Source organism: Geotrypetes seraphini, chromosome 12, assembly GCF_902459505.1.
Source record: "Geotrypetes seraphini chromosome 12, aGeoSer1.1, whole genome shotgun sequence".
Classification (NCBI taxonomy): domain Eukaryota; kingdom Metazoa; phylum Chordata; class Amphibia; order Gymnophiona; family Dermophiidae; genus Geotrypetes; species Geotrypetes seraphini.
Genome location: NC_047095.1, coordinates 115304196 through 115327319, shown reverse-complemented (window position 1 = coordinate 115327319; position 23124 = coordinate 115304196). Strand labels below are relative to the sequence as shown.

At 46.7% G+C, this 23124-nt stretch overlaps 1 protein-coding gene across 2 annotated transcripts; it reads left to right on the top strand.

The window, feature by feature from the left end:
- The first annotated feature begins 350 nt into the window (after window positions 1–350).
- On the top strand, window positions 351–22899 carry LOC117346604 (E3 ubiquitin-protein ligase TRIM39-like). 2 transcript variants are annotated; one of them, XM_033916452.1, is made up of 8 exons: window positions 351–489; window positions 6946–7473; window positions 9536–9631; window positions 11520–11756; window positions 16288–16310; window positions 19748–19791; window positions 19887–19916; window positions 22307–22899. In XM_033916452.1, the coding sequence occupies exons 2-8, from the start codon at window positions 7384–7386 to the stop codon at window positions 22828–22830; spliced, it is 1044 nt and encodes a 347-aa protein (XP_033772343.1). In that variant the 5' UTR covers window positions 351–489; window positions 6946–7383; the 3' UTR covers window positions 22831–22899. The 2 variants fall into 2 exon arrangements, with proteins under 2 accessions (XP_033772343.1, XP_033772344.1); XM_033916453.1 differs by lacking the exon at window positions 351–489 and having other exon boundaries at window positions 6796–7473.
- Window positions 22900–23124: the final 225 nt, after the last annotated feature.

The following is a 23124-nucleotide window of genomic DNA, read 5'->3' as shown; positions in this document are numbered from 1 at the left end:
ATTCTGATTTTCCTTTGAAGGGACTATAAGAATCATTTGGAACCCTGAATACTAACACATCCTCTCAGAACAATCACAAGCCCCTCTCTCCCTCCTCCCCACTCCCTGCTCCTTCCCCACTGCTCCACTCCATGCTTGTGCCCTCCCTTCCCCCATCCCTCTTTAAAATCTTTGCCAGTATGAGCAGCTTCTCTGGCCTACTGCTCATGCTGGCTTTTGCTTTCCATCTGATTTCACTTGGGCTCTGTAACCCAGAAGTGATTTTAGCAGGCAGCCAACGCGGGCCTTCCAGCCCCGTATTAAAGGCACCCAACCAGACTAGCTCTTGAGCTTATCCATCCCATCCTCCCAGAAACTCGTCCAACACCCATAAGAACAGGACTGAACTACCTCACCTTCAGGAAAAGACTGAAAACACTTGTTCAACAAATTCCTTTCAACTCGGTGACTTTGCCCTCTCTCCAAGACGATGTAACTGTCCTCCACAAGGTGATGTAACTATCCTCTATAATAAAATCCTAAGCGCGCATACGCACTTAGGATGCCGTGTTCCCTGACAGCATGATGTGTCCCTCCGTGCCCAACAGGGCCGGATTTTCCTATAGGCTAACTAGGCTTCGGCCTAGGGCCTCAAGATCAAGAGGGGCCTACATTCAAATTGTTAGCAAAATTAAAATTACATTATTCTAAAAACAGTGAACACTAAAACACTGAACCGAAAATAAGGAGAAATTCTACGCTTCGGGATCGGAACCGGCTCCGGCCGCAATGTGGCGCCGACTCGGCTTCTCCCTTTCTTTTTCTCGCCCTGGGAGGAGGATCGGGGAGGGAAAGACGTCAGTCTGGAAACAGCTGGGCAAAGCCCAGCCCCGCGGGGAGAGAGGCAAAACGTGGATCCGTCAGGACAGGGCGGCCCAGACTGGCATCGGGGGTGGGTGGGTTGGGGGGGGTTAATGGAAGGCAGGCAGGCAGGATGGCATGGGGGGTGTTCAATGGAAGGGGGATGGGAGGCAGGCGGGCATCAGAGGAGGGGTGAGGTGAGGAAGGACGCACTGAGGGCACTATGGACATAGGAAGGGGCAATGTTGTGTGTTATGTTTGATTAGTTATTGTTACAAGTACTGTACTATATATGGTGCTGAGAATAAATGTCCAAATAAGTGTTCTCGACTTTTTTTTATTTTTTATCCGTGTCACATTTTTTATAAAGGTTAGTACTAATAACAACATGTTTCATTTAACATATTGATATATATCACAGTAATGATGTATTTTATTATCTCTCATGTAATTTACAAACTTAAAAATGGGAGGTGAAAGGGCCTCATAAGTGGAATAGCCTAGGGCCTCTTTTCAACTAAATCCGGCCCTGGTGCCGAATTCCATTTTCGAACACGGAGGCATGGAACATGCCGGCGACTCCCCCCTCCCGCCCTCACTCACCACCAGTCAAACCGCTACCGCCACTGGGGTGGGGGGTCACAGGGGCCATGGCCTCCCCAAAAATTGCCCCTCCTGTACATGATCCATTGTGGGGGGGGGGGACCCCACTTCTTCCGAGGCTGGGAGCTTGCTGCTCCTGCCAGCATCTACTGTTCCCCCTCCTCCCTCTCGCCCGCTGCATTTAACTTCTTAGAAAAGTGCTGCGCCATGCTGCTGCTGGCCTCGCTGTCTTCTCTCCACTGTGGCCCGCCCTCTCTGACAACGTCCTGTTTCTGCTAGGGCTGGCCGCAGTGGACAGAAGATGCCGAGGCCATGAACAGCGCGGCGCAGTGCTTTTCTGTGATGTTAAACATGGCGGGCAGATGAGCAAGTGGGAGGGAGGAGGGGGGAGGAGTAGAAGCCGGCAGGGGTGCGTTACAGAGTGTCGACCAGCAAGCACACTGGCAGATAGCTAGGTGTAGAAGGGAGGAGCATATGGGACTGGGGGAAGGGAGAGACATGGACAGAGGAAGTAAGAGAGGGAGAGATGGACATGAGGGAAGCGGGGGAAGGGAGAAATGGATGTGGAGGAGGCAAGATGGGGGGGGGAGGGAGAGATATGGACAGAAGAAGTAAGAGAGGGAGAGATGGACATGAAGTTCTTGCCGGTGGGCCAGAAGGGCTGCTGCTGGACAGGGGGAGTAGGAAAGAGATGCTGCTGGACAGGGGGGAGGTAAAACAAAGGAGAAGGGCTGCTGCTGGACAGGGGGAGCAGGCAAGGGGTGATGGTGGATAGCCGAGGAAAGAGAGAGACAGAAAGAAAGAAAGACAGACAGAAAGCGGCCAAGGAGAGAGAGAAAGAAAGACAGACACACACATCTATTCTAGCACCCGTTAATGTAATGGGCTTAAAGACGGGAAGGGGTAAAACGCGGACTTTACGGACCTCACGGATCTAAAACTGCACGTCCTTAAAAATCTGACGTCCGTGCATTGACAAGCCCGCCTTTTAGCTTGTTTTACCCAGACCCTTATTCCACCGCTTTCCCTGCAGCTCAGGCCCCCCAGCTCTGCCTTCCCTAATGGCTAAGGAGGTAGGAAGCGTACCGTGGCTTTGTTAAATGTTTTTTTTTTTTTTTATTATACTCTATTTTTGAGTTTGTACATCGCTTAGTGATTCTAATAGGTGATTTATCAAATTTATTAATAAACTTGAAACTTGAAACTTGCTAATTAGCCCGATAGTCCCTTCCTCCAGATCTCTCCCTCCGCACTGATTCTGAGAGCCCCTGCGATATGGCACTGGATGGCAAATAGTTGGATTTGGGGGGGTGGGTGTTAAAAAATGTGTACTGAGGATCACGGCCGGCTGTAGTGCATCTCGCAGGCGCTATGCACCTCGGTAGCATGTTCCCTCTGACGCGATCTGGTGCGTCAGAGGGAATGTGCTACTGAGGTGCAGAGCGGCCTGTGAGGTCCGCAACTGCCAGCTGCTATCCTCAGTAGGCTTTTTAGAAGAGGAGGGCAGACAGAAGAGACACTTTGGTGGACTGGATGGAGGAATGCCGCTCGATGCCTGGAGGAGCTGGAGAGCAGGGAGGTCCACGCTTTACAATTGCTCTGCCAGTAGCGCGCATGCGCACACCTGCCTGCCACGGACATACGGATCACGGATCACGCAGGTAGGAGTGCGCATGCGCGCTCAGGGTTTTATTATTATAGATAAGACATATGATGTGATTACAATATTATAATTAAGTAATTTAAATCCTCAAAATACATTTCCCTCCCCCCACCCACCCACCCTGGGTGTGTAATACAGTGGTACCTCGGTTTACGAGTGCACCAGTTTGCGAGTGTTTTGCAAGATGAGCAAAACATTCGCAAACTTGGTGCCTCGTAAACCGAGCTTGCCTCGCAGTATGAGTGCCCCCCCCCCCGCGATCCGGCATCCCCCCCAGCGATCCGGCATCCCCCCCGCTCGCGTTGCCCCCCTCCACCGCAATCCTACTCCCCCCCCCCCCCGAGCAGTCAATGACACCCTTTACCCGACTTGGCACCAGTGCTGGTGCCCGAAGATCCTCCCACTTCTGGCGCGGCCTGGGTTGGGCGGTGCGTCGGAGATCCTCCTTCTTCTGGTCTGGTCTGGGCATGCTCAAAGCCTTCTGGTCTCGCTCTCTCCGAGATTGAGAGCGAGACCAGAAGGCTTTGAGCATGCGCAAATGCTCAAAGCCAGTCCAGCCTAGCCCAGACCAGAAGAAGGAGGATCTCCGACGCACCGCCCAGCCATGCCAGAAGAGGGAGGATCTTCGGGCATCGGCATTGGGCCAAGTCGGGTAAAGGGTGTCATTGACTGCTCAGGAGGGGGGAAAGTAGGATCGCAGTGGAGGGGGGGCAACGCGAGCGGGGGGGGGATGCCGCTTCGCAGGGGGGGGAAGCTGGATCGCGGGGAGGGGTTTGGAACAGCGTCGGATTCCTCAGGGGGGGAGAATGGAGCAGCGCTGGTAGCCCCGTGGGGGGGAGGAGGTGGAACCAATCAAAGCAGTTTCCCTTACTTCCTATGGGGAAACTTGCTTTGATATATGAGCAATATGAGCTTGCTTCTGGAACGAATTATGCTCGTAAACCAAGGTTCCACTGTATTATAAACAAGAAGAGCCATTAGTAAATTTATGAAATAGATATGTCTTCAATGCTTTATGATAAATGGGTAAGTGAGAGAGAACTCTAACTATAAATGGAAGGTCATTCCAAATTTTTACAAATAAAAAAGAAAATGATCGACAAAAATTGATTAGCAATTCTATTCTAACTAAGTACCCCTCCCCCCCTTTTAGTAAACTGTGATAGCGGTTATTAGCGTAGGGAGCTGCACCGAATGCTCCATTCTGCTCCCGACGCTCATAGGAACTCTATGAGCATCGGGAGCAGCGCGGAGAATTCAGTGCGGCTCCCTGCGCTAATAACCGCTATCGCGGTTTAGTAAAAGGGGGGGGGGGTTGGTTTCACTATTGTTACAATTATCCATACATAAAAAAGGACTTTAAACAAATAACTTTCAAATTTAATTTTTGGTTTTGTAATTTTATCATTTCAGTTATAATGTGCCACGGAAAACATTTGCTTCATTTATAGGTCCTTTTACTAAGGTGCGCTAATCGATTTAGCGCACGCAAACTGATTCAGTGTGCACTAATCGATTTAGCACGCACTACACGCTAACGCATCCATAGAATATAATGGACGCGTTAGCATTTAGTGTGCGCTGAATCGGTTAGCACGCCTTAGTAAAACATAAGCAAAGCCTCCGCTGGGTCAGACCTGAGGTCCATCGTGCCCAGCAGTCCGCGCACGCGGCGGCCCAACAGGTCCAGGACCTGTGCAGTAATCCTCTATCTATACCCCTCTATCCCCTTTTTCAGCAGGAAATTGTCCAATCCTTTCTTGAACCCCAGTACCGTGCTCTGCCCTATTACGTCCTCTGGAAGCACATTCCAGGTGTCCACCACACGTTGGGTAAAGAAGAACTTCCTAGCATTCGTTTTGAATCTGTCCCCTTTCAACTTTTCCGAATGCCCTCTTGTTCTTTTATTATTCGAAAGTTTGAAGAATCTGTCCCTCTCTACTCTCTCTATGCCCTTCATGATCTTGTAAGTCTCTATCATATCCCCTCTAAGTCTCCTCTTCTCCAGGGAAAAGAGTCCCAGTTTCTCCAATCTTTCTCTATCTTTCTCTCTTTCTCTCTCTCTTTCTTTCTATCTCTCTCTATTTCTCTCTGTCTCCCTTTCTCTCTCTCTTTCTGTCCCTCTCCACTCTCTCTATGCCCTTCATGATCTTGTAAGTCTCTATCATATCCCCTCTAAGTCTCCTCTTCTCCAGGGAAAAGAGTCCCAGTTTCTCCAATCTTTCTCTCTCTCTCTCTCTCTATTTCTGTCTCCCCTTTTCTCTCTCTTTCTTTCTATCTCTCTCTATTTCTCTCTGTCTCCCTTTCTCTCTCTCTTTCTGTCCCTCTCTATTCTCTCTATGCCCTTCATGATCTTGTAAGTCTCTATCATATCCCCTCTAAGTCTCCTCTTCTCCAGGGAAAAGAGTCCCAGTTTCTCCAATCTTTCTCTATCTCTCTCTCTCTCTATTTCTGTCTCCCCTTTTCTCTCTCTTTCTTTCTATCTCTCTCTCTCTCTCTATTTCTCTCTGTCTCCCTTTCTCTCTCTCTTTCTGTCCCTCTCTATTCTCTCTATGCCCTTCATGATCTTGTAAGTCTCTATCATATTCCCTCTAAGCCTCCTCTTCTCCAGGGAAAAGAGTCCCAGTTTCTCCAATCTTTCTCTATCTCTCTCTATTTCTGTCTCCCTTTCTGTCTCTTTCTTTCTCTCGCTCTCTCTCTCTATTTCTCTCTGTCTCCCTTTCTCTCTCTCTTTCTGTCCCTCTCTACTCTCTCTATGCCCTTCATGATCTTATAAGTCTCTATCATATCCCCTCTAAGTCTCCTCTTCTCCAGGGAAAAGAGTCCCAGTTTCTCCAATCTTTCTCTATCTTTCTCTCTTTCTCTCTCTCTTTCTTTCTATCTCTCTCTATTTCTCTCTGTCTCCCTTTCTCTCTCTCTTTCTGTCCCTCTCCACTCTCTCTATGCCCTTCATGATCTTGTAAGTCTCTATCATATCCCCTCTAAGTCTCCTCTTCTCCAGGGAAAAGAGTCCCAGTTTCTCCAATCTTTCTCTCTCTCTCTCTCTCTATTTCTGTCTCCCCTTTTCTCTCTCTTTCTTTCTATCTCTCTCTATTTCTCTCTGTCTCCCTTTCTCTCTCTCTTTCTGTCCCTCTCCACTCTCTCTATGCCCTTCATGATCTTGTAAGTCTCTATCATATCTCCTCTAAGTCTCCTCTTCTCCAGGGAAAAGAGTCCCAGTTTCTCCAATCTTTCTCTATCTTTCTCTCTTTCTCTCTCTCTTTCTATCTCTCTCTCTCTATTTCTGTGTCTCTCCCTTTCTCTCTCTCTCTTTCTCTCTGTCTCCCTTTCTCTCTCTCTTTCTGTCCCTCTCTACTCTCTCTATGCCCTTCATGATCTTGTAAGTCTCTATCATATCCCCTCTAACTCTCCTGTTTTCCAGGGAAAAGAGACCCAGTTTCTCCAATCTCTCAGCGTATGAAAGGTTTTCCATCCCCTTTATCAGACGCGTCGCTCTCCTCTGAACCCTCTCGAGTAACGCCATATCCTTCTTAAGGTACGGCGACCAATATTGGACGCAGTACTCCAGATGTGGACGTACCATTGCCTGATACAACGGGAGGATAACTTCTTTCATTCTGGTTATAATAACCTTCTTGATTATAGTTAGCATTCTATTCGCTCTCTTAGCAGCCGTTGCGCACTGTGCCGTCGGCTTCATTGTCAAGAGGGGGTTAGTGTGCCAGAGCAAAAAAAAAAATGGTTTGAGTGACATTGCTGGTATTACATCATTATTTTAGCATGTATTTACATTTACTGCTCTTGCTAAACTTTTCACCAATTTCTGCTTTTTTCCGCAGAGGGTTTGGTACTAGAATCTCTCCGATGTGACTGTCACATTTTATTCACCTCTTCCCTAGCATTGCCAGTCACTTGGTGCCCTCTGATGTTTATATTACTGACATCAAAGCCAAGCAAGCAGGGGTTACCTGGATGCCAGGGTAATTACCCTTTATTACAAGCCTTCTGCCACCTGTGTCCCTGGCCCCAAGCTTCGCCAGGTAAAGATAGATCGTGTTCCGGAAAAACACTCTTTTATTTTCAAGCTCGTTGGCCCTCAGGTTAAGAAAAAGAGGCCACACTCTTGCTTTTGTTTCCAGTAAGAAAACCCATCACTGCTATAAACTTGTGCTGAGCGTGCAAGAAGACGCTTCTGGTGCCATTTGTTCTGATCCTTTTGCAGACCCAGTGGCTATAGATTAAAGACACAACTTCTGTCACTCCTGTAGCACTCAGAGATGGAAGACGGGGAATTCAAACTTCCGTTCTCATCGCAGGAAAATGTCTCTGCAGAAGGACCTCAGCTCTCTCCAAACATGCCAGAAGAGGTGAGCATTTTGGTGAAATTCAGCGGAGGGGGTTTTCTTGCAACGGAGACCTCGAGTTCTAATCGCAGGAGCACATTTCTCCCTTACATGTCCTCGAAAATATCTAGCTTCCTTTCAGGGAACCAGATATGTTGCTCTTTTGGAGGCATTGAATTAGAAATTCTCTGAAGAATACAAATGAATAAAGTCTCTTAGTTATCAGGTGTTGCTGGAGGGTTTTGATTAGGGTAACCAGAAGTCCGGATTTCCCCGGATATGTCCTTCTCTGGAGGACACGTCCAGGGGTCCGTCTGGGATTTGAAAAGCTGTGTCGGGCAGGGAGGAAGGCCGCTTATGCGCGGGCATCACGTGATGATGTCACGCGCATGCCCGCGTGATGTCATTGCGTGACGCCCACGCATGCATGGACTTCCTCCTTGCCCGACAAGAGCAGGCAGCGAGGTGGGGCTAGGACGGGCTTGGGGGCAGAATTAGGGCAGGGTGGGCATAACTAGGCGGGCCTGGGGACAGGGCTAGGGGTTCCGGATTTTCCGAAATGAAAATCTGGCCATCCTAGTTTTGGTTTAACGATAGATAATATTATGATTAGAGTCCCTCTATGTTTCTTAATTGTAGGGTTTTTTTTTCTTGTTCTATTTCTTTTCTCTTTTTTTGCTTCTTAATAACTGAGGTCAGTGACATAGTAAGGGAGGGGCCAGCACCTCTCTGCCCCTCCATGCCAAGCTCGTGCCCTCCCTCCCCTCCACCAGACCATCATTAAAATCTTCGCCAGCGTGAGTGACTTTTCTGGCCTGCTGCCCCTTGCCGGCCTGGATCCCCTTTGAAATCACTTTCGGGTTGCAGGGCCAGGAAATGACATCAGAGGGAAAGCCAATGCTTAAACTGAAAACATCATGCTCCGGTGAAAGACTACTCCCCACCCCTCCGGCAGAAGATGGATCCATCCAGGCTGCAGACAGTCCCCTCTGGGGCCCCCAAGCATCACTGGGGCCTACCTTAACAAGCCCTGGTGGTCTAGTGGTCTCTTTGGATGCAGGAAAGAACCCCATTCTTTCCTGCCTGGTGCACTGCCGGTTTAAAATGGCCGTCAAGCCTTCCCACAGTAGTCTCTTGGTAAAAGGGCCCCTGAGTGAATTTCTTCAAAAGGCGGTAAGGAAATCCAAATAAATAACAGACTTTTCTTCTGTTGTTTATACATCCAGGGATAGATTTTTGTTGTTCAGATTATCCTTTTCATTTCGCACAAACTTCTTGGTTTTGAACTGTTGAACAGACACTTCATTAAAAAACAAACAACCCCCCACCCCCCAAACATTTTCAACAATTCCACATCTAGCCTTTTGGACAAGGCAGACAAATGACAGGATTATATATAGAAATTAGAAATGTAATTGTTGCAAGACCTATGACTGAATTAGAAAAGTTTGGGACCTATGAGCAGTAGTGGCAATGATTAAGGCTTCATCCCTGGCTGCTCTTGTCTAAATTCAGAATTCAGTTCTCTCCAAAGTATAGCTCACATCTACTATTAAGTCTGCAGCCGTGGCCATAAAAAATAATATAGGGGTCTTTTTACTACAGCGCGCTAACCGATTTAGCTAATGCACCCCTAGAATATAATGGGTGCCTTAGCATTTAGGGGTCCTTTTATCAAACTGCGGTAGGGGGTTCAACGCGCGTAATACCGCGCGTTAAACTGCCTTCCGAGCTAGCCGCTAACGCCTGCATTGAGCAGGCGTTAGTTTTTTTTAGCCGGCCGCAGGGGTTAGCGCATGATGAAATGTCCAACACGCTAACCCCGCTAGCGCGGCTTGATATAAGGACCCCTTAGCGCATGCTAATCGTTAGCGCACACTAAATCAGTTAGCGTGCCTTAGTAAAAGGACCCCATAATGTTGTCATCTAAGATACCGAATGTGTAAGTTCATTAAAGTCTTTGTTTCAGATGTATTTAGAATATGTTGGTTTCTCCTTTCTTTTTTAACCGTATATCGCTTTGAATTAAGATATTGCGATTGAATCAAAATTTTAATAAAACTTGGAAAACTTGCAACTTTCGCAGAATGAATTAAAAAGGCAGCTGAGGTCTCTGAGAACAAAGCTGCAAGATCTTCTTAAGTCTAAATCTGAAGAAGAGGAGAGAGCTGACAAGCTGAGGGTAAGTGTCTGACTTACAGAATGACCCAGGTGGGGGAGGGAGGTTTGACCCCCATCCCTGCCCCGTACCTGTGCGATCTGCCCCCATCCTCGTCCCATCCCTGTGGACCAGTGGTCTCAAACTCAAACACTTTGCAGGGCCACATTTTGGATTTGCAGGAACTCGGAGGGCCTCGGAAAAAATAGTTCCCTCCACATCTTACTTCTCCCTCTCTCGCTCAATCCCGCCTCCCTCTCTCTGATTTTCAATTCCACTTCTTTCTCCCTAATCACCAATCAATGAATTCCAATTTTTTTTTTTTTTTTAAATCATCCAGCCACAAGGAAAAGGTCAAAAAATAACATACCTACTAACAGCATTCTTCACTTCCTAGAGGAAAAATGACACAGATAATATTTCTATTAGATTTCACAGTTTATGAGCAGTCATTAGACATTTTAGGACATTTTAGTGGTCATTTTAGGACATTTTAGTGGTCTCAAACTCAAACCCTTTGCAGGGCCACAGTTAGGATTTGTAGGTACTTGGAGGGCCTCAGAAGAAATGACAATTTTGCATGAGGTAAAACTCTTTATAGTTTATAAATCTTTCCTTTTGGCTAAGTCTTAATAATAATATTGTCATTTATAGCTAAAGAGACATATGATCAAGAAACTCTTTCATTTTACTTTTGTGATTATGATAAACATACTGAGGGCCTCAAAATAGTACCTGGCGGGCCGCATATGGCCCCTGGGCCGCAAGTTTGAGACCACTGCTCTGGACTCTGTCCTCATTTGCACAAGCCTCAAACATTTATGATTTATATTTAAATCTTTTTATTAAAGTATGTAGTATGGAAACTTTCTTGGCTCCTTATTGTCCGAGAACAAGCAGATTCTGGATCTGTACATTTCTGCTCATTCAGGGGTAGGTCTGTCCTGTTGCAGTCTAAGGGGCTGAATTGCATGATACAGATTTCAGTCTGATAGCTGATGGGGATTCCCAAGCCCCATCAGCTAAAAACTCCCCAAATCGCTCCTCCTGCATAGCTATAAAGGGCCAATCTTTGCCAGCAGCGTGACTTATACACGCTGCTCAAGCCGACCCCCACAGTTTTCCTTCTGACGCAACTTCCTGTTTCCACAGGCTCCGGATTGGATCACCTTGCCTGGGTGGGAGAGGTAGAGATGAGATCATCTGCCTACCCAACTGGGATCCAGGTCCGCCCAATTTTGGGTTCATAGACAAGTCGGCGAAAGACAAAGGTGCGCGCCGAAGAAAATTACAGTTTTTAGGGGCTCCGATGGGGGGTTTTGTTGGGGAGCCCCCCAGTTTACTTAATAGAGATCGTGCCGGCGTTGTGGGGGGTTTGGGGGGTTGTAACCCTCCACATTTTACTGTAAACTTAACTTTTTCCCTAAAAACAGGGAAAAAATGAAGTTTTCAGTAAAATGTGGGGGGTTACAACCCCCCAAACCCCCCACAATGCCCCCACAACGCGGCGCGATCTCTATTAAGTAAAGTGGGGGGTTCCCCCCCACCCCCACCCCCGTCGGAGCCGTAAAAACAGTAATTTTGTGCGGTGCGCACCTCCACGCTGCGCTCAATTGTCTGGGCGCGCCTTTGTCCCGGCGCACTTTTGACCTGACACCTAATTTTGGGTGTCTGGCTATGCGCCTGCCAGCGCCATCACTGACAGTATGAGGGTGCTGGTGCCAGTCCTAGTAGGTAAACTGGGTCAGGATCAGGGTCAGAGGGCGCAAGGCTAAAGATTTGTCTAGTGTGTCGCAGCCCTGCTGGTAACAACAGAGATTTCATATTCATTGCAGGACCTGAATCCAGAGCTCTGTGCAACAAAACCACTCCAGCGTTACTGAAAATAATCTCTCTCTTCTTACTAATCCAGAGCGAGACACAGAAATTTGAGAGTGAGTTTGAGGAATTACAACAGTGCCTGACTAAGCAAAAGGAGATCATTCTCTTGATACTGGAGAAGGAAAAGAACAAAATTCTCCAAACTGTCACCCAAATAGAAGAGAAATATTGGTCCCTCAGACAGCAGATCTCTGAGATAAAGAAGAAGTTAGAGAAGAGTCAGGAGCCGGAACAGAAGAAACAGAAACTGGACGCTGAGTTACATAAGGTGACATTTTAACATATATGTTTACAATTACAATTTATAGTTTGGTATAGAAACATGACGGCAGATAAAGGCCAAATGGCCCATCTAGTCTGCCCATCTGCAGTAACCATTATCTCTTTCTCTCTCTCGGAGATCCCACGTGCCTATCCCAGGCTTTCTCGAATTCAGACACAGTCTGTCTCCACCACCTCTACCGGGAAACTGTTCCACGCATTTACCACCCTTTTCGTAAAAAAGTATTTCCTCAGATTACTTCGGAGCCTATCACTTCTTAGAGTTTGATATACCATCTAGCCTACTAGGATTCAGCAGTTTACAATAAAATAAATATAAAAATAAGTAAAAAAAACAACAAAAAAACCCAACCCATCATGAGGTCAAATAGAAAAGACCTAAAACATCCATTCCAAAAAAGGAGTTCCATTCCACATTCTACTGAATATCTAATACCTCTACCATCAAAGTTCTTTTTTTTTTTCTCTCTCTTTTATTGTTTTAATTTTTAAATTAGCTTAAGGGTGCTCACTGCTCCAGTTTCATTCACAGTCACCATTCTGAGGACCAACGATGGAAGGGAGTCATAACAGCCACGGTTTGTTCCCACAGATGCTCATTATATAACTCTATGGTATTCAATAAGTTTTACTTGTCTGAATTAGAAAAAATGGTGCCGTGAATCCTTCCACTGAAGATCACTATTCCAATCGCTCTGTCGTCCAATTGATCAGGGCCGCTGGTATGGTGACTGTGTATGGCAGGGGTGTCAAACTCAGTCACATGAAGTGGACGAAATCCAAAACGCAGGCTACGTCGCGGGCCAGACCCCGCCCCATCTCCGCCACAGACTCCGCCCCCATAATAGTTCTAATTGTAACCATTTTTTCCATTCATTTTTCATATATATGCACACAGTATAATCTTATTAACAATACATAATGGTTAACCAGAAAATCAAACTACACAAAGCAGCACTGTATGCTTCTCAACATTTATTCCTACCAGAAAACAGATAACCCCCATGCAAATACGGGACCAAAAAGTAAAAGTACTAATATATGCAAACGAAACCCTAAGATTCAAGACTCTGTATGCTGTACAGCCCCAGAGAAAAAGAAACAAATGCATTTCTTCCTGAACAGTGCAAAATGTACACAGCAGATGTCAGTTCTCAAAATTGACACAATTCAGTCACTAAGGGGTCCTTTTATCAAGCTGAATACCGCGCATTAAACCGCCTGCCCTGCTAGCCGCTAACACCTGCATTGAGCAGGTGATAGTTTTTTAGCCGGCCGCGGGGGTTAGCGCGTGATGAAATGTCCGACGCGCTAAGCCCGCTAGGAGCCCTAAATTGAAAATAAAATAATTCCCCCCTGCCTTTGTGGTTTCCCTCCCTCCATACTGTGCCTCAACTAGGTGCCTCCCTCCGGCGGGTGTCTTACCGCCTGGCCGTTTTATGCGGCCCGCGGTGTGATGCGGCGTTTTCATTGCCACCCCCCCCCCCGGAGTTGTCTTCTGGCCGGCTCTCCCCTCCTCTCTGCCGCAGTGTGCACAAAGCCACGGGCGGCGGCTCCTCGTGTGTCCCACACCTCATCCGAAAGCATTCCCTCTGACGTTGCAACGTTGTTCAAATCACAAGAAGATTTGCTGTATTTTTTGTACAGTCGGTCAAGGTCTGACCATTGTGTCGTTGGGAAGTTGGTCCAGATCCTATCTGCTGAAATGGCTTCATCTATTGTGGGTTTTATTTGAATCTCTTCTATGATGTTTTGAGTGTTGTTGAATGTGGTTCTGAATGTGATTATTTTATGTTTGAAGTGGTCCGCTAGTTGAGAAGCTGTTGGAGTCTGTGTTCCTTGGGTGGCGAGAAAAGGTTTGGTGTCGATGAGGTTTTTTACAATGCTGAAAATTTTTTTGGTGTCCGGTTTTTCGGTGCCTATTAGTTTGGAGTAGTAGTCTTTTCGTTTTTCCTTCAGTTTGATTTTGCATTGCTTGATTTGTGATCTCCATTCTGTTTTGTTGTGGTCTTGTTTCTGTTTTTTCCATGTCCTTTCTAGTTGTCTGCATTGCCTTTTTAGGTGTAGGAGTTCGGCGTCAAACCATTTGTCTGATGGTCTGCATATTTTGTTTTTTGTGGTGCTAGTTTGTTCAAAGTGGATTCACTTAAGGTACGCCAGGTGTTTATGAATTCTTTGGGGTTGTTTAAGTCTATTGCTGGGTCTACTGTGTCCCAGAATATGGTAGGTTCGATTTTCTGTCTGGACTTGAAGCTTGTTATGCTTGGAGTAGGTTTGATGTTATTAAGCTCCCAGTTGATAGTGAAGGTGTACTTGTAGTGGTCAGACCTTAAAGTAGGATGCCATGAGCCGTTGGTAATGTGGATATTTTGTGTGTTGAGGTTGGGAGATGTGTAAGCGGCAATATCAAGTTGATGGCCCTTTTCATGCGTGGGTTCAGGATTGAGTATCTGGTAAGAAAGGGTATTGAGGAATGAGAGAATATCTGATCTTCTAAGTGGAGATTAATGTCTCCTAAGATCAGGTTATGGGTGGAAGAGAGGGAGTTCTGGAAGATAAACTCTTCGAGATCTTGTTTGGAGGTGTTCCATTTCCCTGGTGTGACATAGCAGAGAAGGCAGTTCAGAGTTCCTGTGAGAGAGTTGTCCGAGAGTTGGCAGGCTAGGAGGTCAAGGTGAGGGGAGGAGTGCTTGGTTAGGACTTTAATGTTGAGGTTGTTTTTTACAATAATTGCTAGACCTCCACCTCTTCTGTTTTCTCTGCATACTAACTCTAATTTGTATCTGTATAGGCAGAGTTCAGTATTGCGGGGGGTCTGTATCGGAAGTGAGCCAGGTTTCGGCTAGGAAGAGGCAGCCTAAATTATCTTTAATCAGCCAGTCTTTGATTAGTTCTATCTTTGGGCTGATAGATCGTATATTCATGTATGCGCAAGCTATTGATGTAAATTTTGTGGGAGAGTGGGAGGTGAGTGTTTTGATAAGTGTTCTAGAAGGTGATTGAGGTTTTTGTGAGCTTGCCTTAGTTTTTGTTGGTGGTCTTTTTCCCCATATTGTGGGAATGTTTTCGTGGTTAGATGATGGACAAGGAATCAGGGTTCTGGGGGTTTGGAGTTTCCTATTGGGTTGAACTAGTCTAAGTGTTGTTGTGAGGATGGGTATGGATTGTGTGTGGTATCCTGCTGTTTTCCATTTCTCTATGAGTAGGGAGAGCAGTAGTAGTACTAGGGTGAGTTTAAGTGTGAGTGATGCCATTTTTTGAGCGAGGGTGGGGGGGGGTTAGATCTGGAGGTTTTTTGCTCTGTTGTTCTTGGCTGTCTTTTGGAAGGACCTATGCTTATAGGTAGGTGCTCATAGAAGTTTAGCAAGATAGTGCAAGATGCCTATCAACAATTGATTATAACAATGTCTGTCCGCAATTGATTATAACAATGTCTATCAACAGTTAATGTCTATTATGGCCTTTCCGGCACCATCATGAGGGATACTCTTCTGCCCCCCCGGTGAACAAAAGGAGCTTTTCTATACCACGGGGAAGGGATTTAGAGATAAGGAAGCTTATTACTTCATCTAAAGATTAGCATAGCTAATACATATAAACTTAGAACATAGGTTGGAGCGCTGGGTGAAGGGGGGACTTTGCATACACTGACCTGAATTTTATGACAGTTGGTGCAAACGGTAGCATAGTAAGGGTGAGCAGTGCCCATCTCTCACCCTCTTCCCTGCCCCCTGCCGCGTGTGTGGGTGTCAGGTCAAAAGCGTGCCGGGACAAAGGCGCGCGCAGACAATTGAGCGCAACGCGGAGCTGCGCGCCAAAGAAAATGACTGTTTTATAGGGCTCTGACGGGGGGTGTGGGGGGAAACCCTCCCACTTTACTTTATACAGATCGTGCCGCGTTGTGGGGGCGCTGTGGGGGGTTTGGGGGGTTGTAACCCCCCCCCCATTTTACTGAAAACTTCACTTTTTCCCAAAAAAACAGGGAAACAGTTAAGTTTCCAGTAAAATGAGGGGGGTTACAACCCCCCCAAACCCCCCACAACGCCACCGCGATCTGTATTAAGTAAAGTGGGGGGGTTTCCCCAACAAAAACCCCCGTCGGAGCCCCTAAAAACTCTCTTTTTCTTCGGCGCGCGCTTCCGTCTTGCGCTCAGTTGTCGGCGCGCACCTTTGTCTTCAGCGGTTTTGTCTATGAACCGCGTGGGTGTCCTAGGCGCAGGACCTGGATGTGACATCAGAGGGAGAGCCAACCCTGGCACGAGCAGCAGGTTGGAATTGCTGCTCGTACAGGTGAACTGCTAGAGGTACAGGTGAGGGGGAGGGGGAGTGAAGGTGTGCGGGGGAAGTGGGGGGGGGGCCGAGAAGAGGATGGATGCCGGCTCCCTAAATACTGCTGATTATTGGGGGGAGAATGTTAGTGTGACTGCCCAGAGCTGCGAGAGGGATATCCTGGCGTAAAATGCACAGTACTCATTAACTGAAAAATCTAACTAGAATCCGTTTCCTTTCTGTTCTAGGAGTCACCAGACGTCCTGCAGAGGTACCAGTTAATTTTCTGACCTTTTTTTTCTATTGTGGCTGGATGATTTAACAAGCAAACAAACTGGAAGTCATTGGCGAGAGGGGGAGAGAAATGGACTAGAGAATGGGAGAGGTGGGACGGAGGGAGGAGGGGGAGAATTAAGATGTGAAGGAAGGGGAAGAGACGGAGGAGAGAGGAGGAGAATCACGGAGCGTCCTTCTCATCTTGGCAGGTGCTATAAAGTGATGCAAACCCTTCCCCAAAATCACTAACAGAACTCAAAGGTATCAAACAAAGTATACAGTTTAGTCACATATGACCAGATAAAAATATCAAATTAAAATACAGACATGGCCATGCTTTGCCCATAGGCAGTGGCGTAGCGAGGGTAGGAGGCGCCCTGATGGTGGCACTCCTCTCTGCCCTCCTCGCCACTCTCCCGCTCCTTCTGCACCAACTCCCCCCCCCCCACACATACACATCTTCCTACCTCTGTACCTCTAACAATCTTCACCAGCGTGAGCAGATTCTTCAACCTGCCGCTCGTGCTGGCTTTCCCTCTGACATCACTTCCTGGCCCTGCGACCCGGAAGTGATTTCAGAGGGAGCCAGGCCGGCATGAGCAGCAGGCTAGCAAAGATTTTAAAAAGGTATGGAGTGTGGGGGGGGGGGAGGGCACAAGCGTGTCGTGGGAGGGCAGAGAAGTGCTGGCTCCCCCAACAAGACGGTGCCCAGGGCGTTCTGCCCTTCCCTTACTACACCACTCCTCATAGGACTGTGTCAGGGGTTTGAACCCTCACTGTTATACTTGATTACTCTGTATTGGGAAAAAAAAACAAGTCTAATTTTGACATACAAGAAGAGAGTGTTCAAAAAAGGAATAAAAAAGCTCAAACCAAAATACTGTAGACTCTGAAGCATTCAATGTTTCTCCTAGGACAAGCAGGATGAGTCAGCCACATATGTGGCTGACTATCCTGCTGTCCATGGAGAACCTACGTTACAGGTAAGTAACTACACTTTGCTGCTGTGTATCTGTTAAGCACCAGAGCAAAGTGCTTTTCTCCCACAACCACCCTAATTTCTCCTCTATCTTTTTTATTTTTAATTGATGAATTTCAAATTACAAATCAAGCAAATGAAACACTTGTACAGAAACAGACAAGGAAGCAAAATATAAACAACACAATTTCCTCAGAAAATAGCAACCTTGTGTTGGGGTAACAGGAAAAGGAAGCTTTAAAGGGGACAGATTCAAAACGAATGCTAGGAAGTTCTTCTTTACCCAACGCCACGTCTTTCAAAGAATCGTAAGCCGCGCATGCGCACTTCCTATGTGTTGCTACAGCTCACGGAAAAGCGGCACACACTTAGGAAGTGCGCAGGCGCGGCTTACCATTTTATTATATTAGATAAGCTGCTCCTAAAAGCAGAATTTGAGTGATTTCGCTTTAGTGATGTATATTTACGAGTTTTGAACTTAATTATAAGCCATTCTGACCACGCAATATTTATTCTATATGTGCAATTATCTCACTTACCCCCTCTCTTTTACGAACGCATCGCTCGGGTTTTAGCGCTGGCAGTGGCAGTAACTGCTCGGACGCTCACAGAATTCCTATGAGTGTTGGAGCAGTTACCGCCGCTGCTAACGCTAAAACTCGCGCAATGCGTTCGTAAGGGTATCATAACTAAAGTGCACCGGACATTGGCATGCCGACAATCCCATGGCGACATTTGCGTGCAGGACTAATGCGCCCGCCGCTTCTGCCGGTTTCAGCCCCCCACTACACTTAGAAGTCCTGGTGCTCCTGTTGGGGGGGGAACCCCCCAAACTTATATATATGCGCACAAACTATTGACTGGCAAACAGGTACCTATAAGAATCCTGAAAAGCAAAACAGACTGGTTAAGAACATAAGAATTGCTGCTGCTGGGTCAGACCAGTGGTCCATCGTGCCCAGCATTCCGCTCATGCAGCGGCTCTCTGGTCAAAGATCAGCGCCCTAACTGAGACTAGCCTTACCTGCGTACATTCTGGTTTTGGTTTTAGTGGTGAATTGGAAACCCAAAACATAAAAATTGTCTTCTATTATCTTACCTTTTTATACTGAGGAACTAAAAGCAGCTCCAGCCCCCTATAAATGGAATAAAGTTGGCTTTGACTGAAAAAAAAAATAATCATGTACAAAGGAGAGAAGGGGCACAAGATAAATAATTTAAGGAAGAGGCATAGAAAGAGGGAAGATGCCGTATGGTAGGGGAGGAGGGCAAACAGTGGATGGGAGAAAAAAAGAGGGTGGACAGTGAATGGAAGGGACAGGGAAATAAGGCAGATGCTGGATGGAAGGGGCTATAAAAGAGGGCAGACTGTGGATGGAAGGGACAGAGGGCAGATGCTGCATGGAAAGGAGAGAGAGGACAGATGCTGGATATACTGGGAGAAGCCTAAGGCCCTGATAGGCTCAGATACCTTAGGCCCCTCCCCGTGAATCCCAGGATGCATTGGGAAGAGGAAGGTCCTCCATTTTGGAATGGCGAGTCTGCAAGCAGGAGGGACTGGCCATCCCTCCTGCTGCTTTCTTCACTTAAGAGGTGGGGGAGCCGGGGGCATCCCTCCTGGTGATTTTTTGCAAAGTAAGGGGAGTGGGGAAGGGGAGGGTATACTGGCAGGGGGGAGGGTTCAGTTCCAGGGGGGAGGGAGTTAGTTCCACTGGGTGGAGCGTCTGGTGGCAGGAGGGAGTGGGCATTCCTTCTGCCTCTTTATTTTTTTTTCCAGGGGTCGTGGGGCATCATCGGGATGGGCAGCTCAACTGACCTTTTTTTCAATGGGGCTGATACTGTGCATGTGTAATGCATGCACAACATCTGCGCCATTAAAGGAAAAAAAAAGCCACGAACAGCTGGGAATGACAGGAGGATTCTTTGGGGCTTCCCCTGTCGCTCAGCTGTTTGGCCTTCCCCTGTCAGCTCTGCGCCTGTGTAGGAGTTGGTTTCTAAATGATTGATCGGATGGGATTATGGTAGACCGCCACAAAACTCATTTGCACGGGAAGCCATTTGAACATCGATCGCTGTTTAGAAATTGGCCCAAAAAATCAGGCCACAGTGACCTGCACGGTTTTAACAACCATTTTTAGTGCATCTGGCTTGTAATCCCTATTTGGGCCATCACTCTGCCGTTAGACCTATGTCTCTGGCTTGCTAACTCTACGGTGACCCCTCCCTCCCTCCCTAGATAGGATTATCCGCCTCTCTCTGTGAAGGTCCAAACTTCTGGGAAGCATACAGGAGGCATTTGGAGATCTAGGGTGGAGTGTGTATGTCTCTGCTAACTCATAAATAATGTCAAATGTGTGCTTTGCAACAGAGGATAAGTTCAATAATGTATATTTTTATAAACCAAATTCTCTAACATTTCTCTACTTGTTACTTTTTTATTCTCTAACAAAAATAAACCCCCAACACAACAAACCCAACCCAAGCTCTGTAGGATTCGGTAAGTTTTATTCCGTTACATTATATATTTTTTCATATCATTGCACTTATTTGTCTTCTCTGAAATCTGATCAGTTTGTCTTTCTTTTAACGCAGATTGGTGGCAAGAATGTCAAAGATACACAGGTAACAATCTGGCCCTGTGTCCAGTGGCAGAGCGAGAGTAGGAGGCACCTGGGGTGATGTTTTCCTCCCACGCCCTCTTCCCTGTTCCCCCCCCCATCAATGGTTAACCAAGGGTGATTTATCAGTTCACGGGAACCTCCTATCAGAAACTGAGGAGTTCACCTGGGCATATCCATAGTTGTTATGCACCCAAGAGCGCACTGCAGGGTTTACCCACAAATATCACATATCATCACCCTATGGGCAAATAATTATTCAAATTCAAAGGTTCTGTGTGCAAAAATAAAATAGAGAAATCAAAACCATTAAATACAAAATCGCTTAAACCCATAACCCATAGGGTGATGATATGTGATATTTGTGGGTAAACCCTGCTGTGCGCTCTTGGGTGCATAACAATTGTGGATATGCCCAGGTGAACTCCTCAGTTTCTGATAGGAGGTTCCCGTGAACTGATAAATCACCCTTGGTTAACCATGGATAACATTCAGTAAATATAAATTTGGACGCTGAGTCTTGTAGGCAAATTAGAGAACCAGGAGTTGGTCTGTTAGATCAGAGTATTCGGTATTGACCCCTCCAAATTTATGCTTGGTTTTATATATTCTTTGATCACATTTTAATTACATTATTAAAATCCTCATTCATTATTAACATATTAAGCAGCCTAATTTCCATAATGGTTCATGGACAATGATAGAATTGGTGGGACCTTTGAAGCTGCCAGTAAATAGTAGCCAATAGCGGAGCTCCTGTCATAGAATTATGAGCGACTGAGGAACCAGCTGTAACGTTTCATGCATGTTTTTGTATTGTCTAGTCCAGGGGTGTCCAACCTGCGGCCCGAGGGCCACACGTGGCCCCGTGAAGTATTTTGTGCGACCCCGGTCGAGGGCGATGCAGTGTTTTCCTCTGCTGCCCCTGGGTGTTTACCGTCTTGCCGGCTCCCTCCTCTGTCTTGCTGCAGCGTTTGCGCGGCCCCAGAAACATTTTTTTCGGCCATTGCGGCCCAGGGAAGCCAAAAGGTTGGACACTCCTGGTCTAGTCTATTTTGGATCCTGGGTTCAGGCCTCAGAGGCAGTGGGAAGTAAATTAGCAAGTCAGCAGCCAGGTGTTGCAGAAAAAATATGTTATACAGACAGGCTTTTTTGTTACAAATATGGGTCCTCTTTTACGAAGCTACGCCTGGAGCGCTAAATGCTCATAAAATTCCTGAGGTCAGAGCAACATCTGAATGCTTAGCACTTTGGGCCATGGCTTCATAAAACAGGGCCATAGAACATAAATTGGTTTTAAAGCTGGAGGGGTGTATGTTGGTGTGTGAGGGTATGAGAGAGCATTTGTGTGTGTGTGTAGGCAAAGAGAGGAGGGTGGTAGTGGGATGTGTTTTATAGATTTGAGTTTCTTCTAAAAATAGAATCTTCCAGTGTCTCTTTGTGTCACAATTTGGGATTTGTTTGAAACAATGGCCATCAATTGACAAGAAGCACCTGTCGTTATCACATCTATTGAAAGTTCAGGGCTGGAAGGATGCTTCCAAGTACTAAGCAATAGGTCTTTTGTTAATCTCAAGTAGTGGTTTTTTAGGAGTCATGTAGTCTATTTACAGTGCCATTCTGAGTAAAAGGTCTTTTGTTAGACTGAATGGCTCCTGCCCATGTTACTATCTTCACTAACATTCCCCAAGGTCAGCAAGGATCAGATTGTTTTAATATAAGAACATAAGAACATAAGAACTGCCATCTCCGGATCAGACCTTCGGTCCATCAAGTCCGGCGATCCGCCCACGCGGAGGCCCTGCCAGGTGTACACCTGGCGTAATTTATAGTCCACCCTATCTTTATATGCCTCTCTTAAGGAGATATGCATCTAGTTTGCTCTTGAAGCCTAGGACGGTCGATTCCGCAATAATCTCCTCTGGGAGGGCATTCCAGGCGTCAACCACTCTCTGAGTGAAGCAGAACTTCCTGACATTAGTCCTGAACCTGTCCCCCCTTAGCTTCATTACATGTCCTCTAGTCCGTGTCAAATTGGACAATGTAAATAATCTTCTCTGCTCTATTTTGTCGATTCCTTTCAGTATTTTGAAGGTCTCGATCATATCCCCACGCAGTCTCCTTTTCTCAAGGGAGAACAATCCTAGTGTTATAAGTCTATCCTCGTATTCCAGTTTCTCCATACCCTTCACCAGTTTTGTTGCTCGTCTCTGCACCCTCTCCAGCAGTTTTATATCCTTCTTTAGGTAGGGAGACCAATATAATATCCCAGAATCCTTTGCTAGCACTTTGGATATGCCAGCACATTAATGCTGACACCAGACAATAAGGGTTAGAGATCTGAACCAATGAGAAGCATGTGCTTGTGTCTATTAATGTGTCTCCTTTCTGCAGTCGATGTGACTCTGGATCCTGAAACTGCTCATCCAAATCTCGTCCTATCTGGGGACCGGAAAAGTGTCAGATGGGGAGGCAGAAGACAGAACCTGCTGGGCAAATCCCAGAGATTCGATACGTACTGCTGTGTGCTTGGATGTAAGGGCTTCATCTCAAAGAGACATTACTGGGAGGTGGAAGTGGGGAATAAGCCTGGCTGGATATTGGGTGTGTGTAAAGATTCTGTGAGCAAAGAGGGAGAGATAAGTCCATCACCGCTGAGAGGATACTGGACAGTAGGGCTTTTGTATAACAATGAATATGTAGCTTTCACAGACTCGAAGACCCAGCTGTTACTAAGTGAAGGGCTCCAGGCAGTGGGGATTCTCCTAGACTATGAGGAAGGAACGATCTCATTTTATAATGCAGATAATAAATCTCATTTCTTCACCTTCCTTGGGCCCTTTTCAGCGCGCCTTCAACCTTTCTTCTGTCTGTATTATTATCAATCAACTCTGAGAATCCGGCAGATTCCAGTCTAGAAACATTTCCAGGCTCTTGTAGGATCGTGAGAGGTAGAAGGATTTTACTACCGTATTTTCACGCATATAACGCGCGCGTTATACATGATTTTACAAACCGTGCATAATCGTGCGCGTTATACGTGTGAGCGCGTTTTACAACTTTTTTTTTTCAATCCGATCGGCATCCCCCCTGCAAACCGGCATCCTCCCCCCCGCTCGCGTCACCCCCCCCTCCCCCGCGATCCTACATCCCCCCCCCAGCACTGCAAAACATCTCTTATCCGATTGGGCACCGGCACCAGCACCAATGCA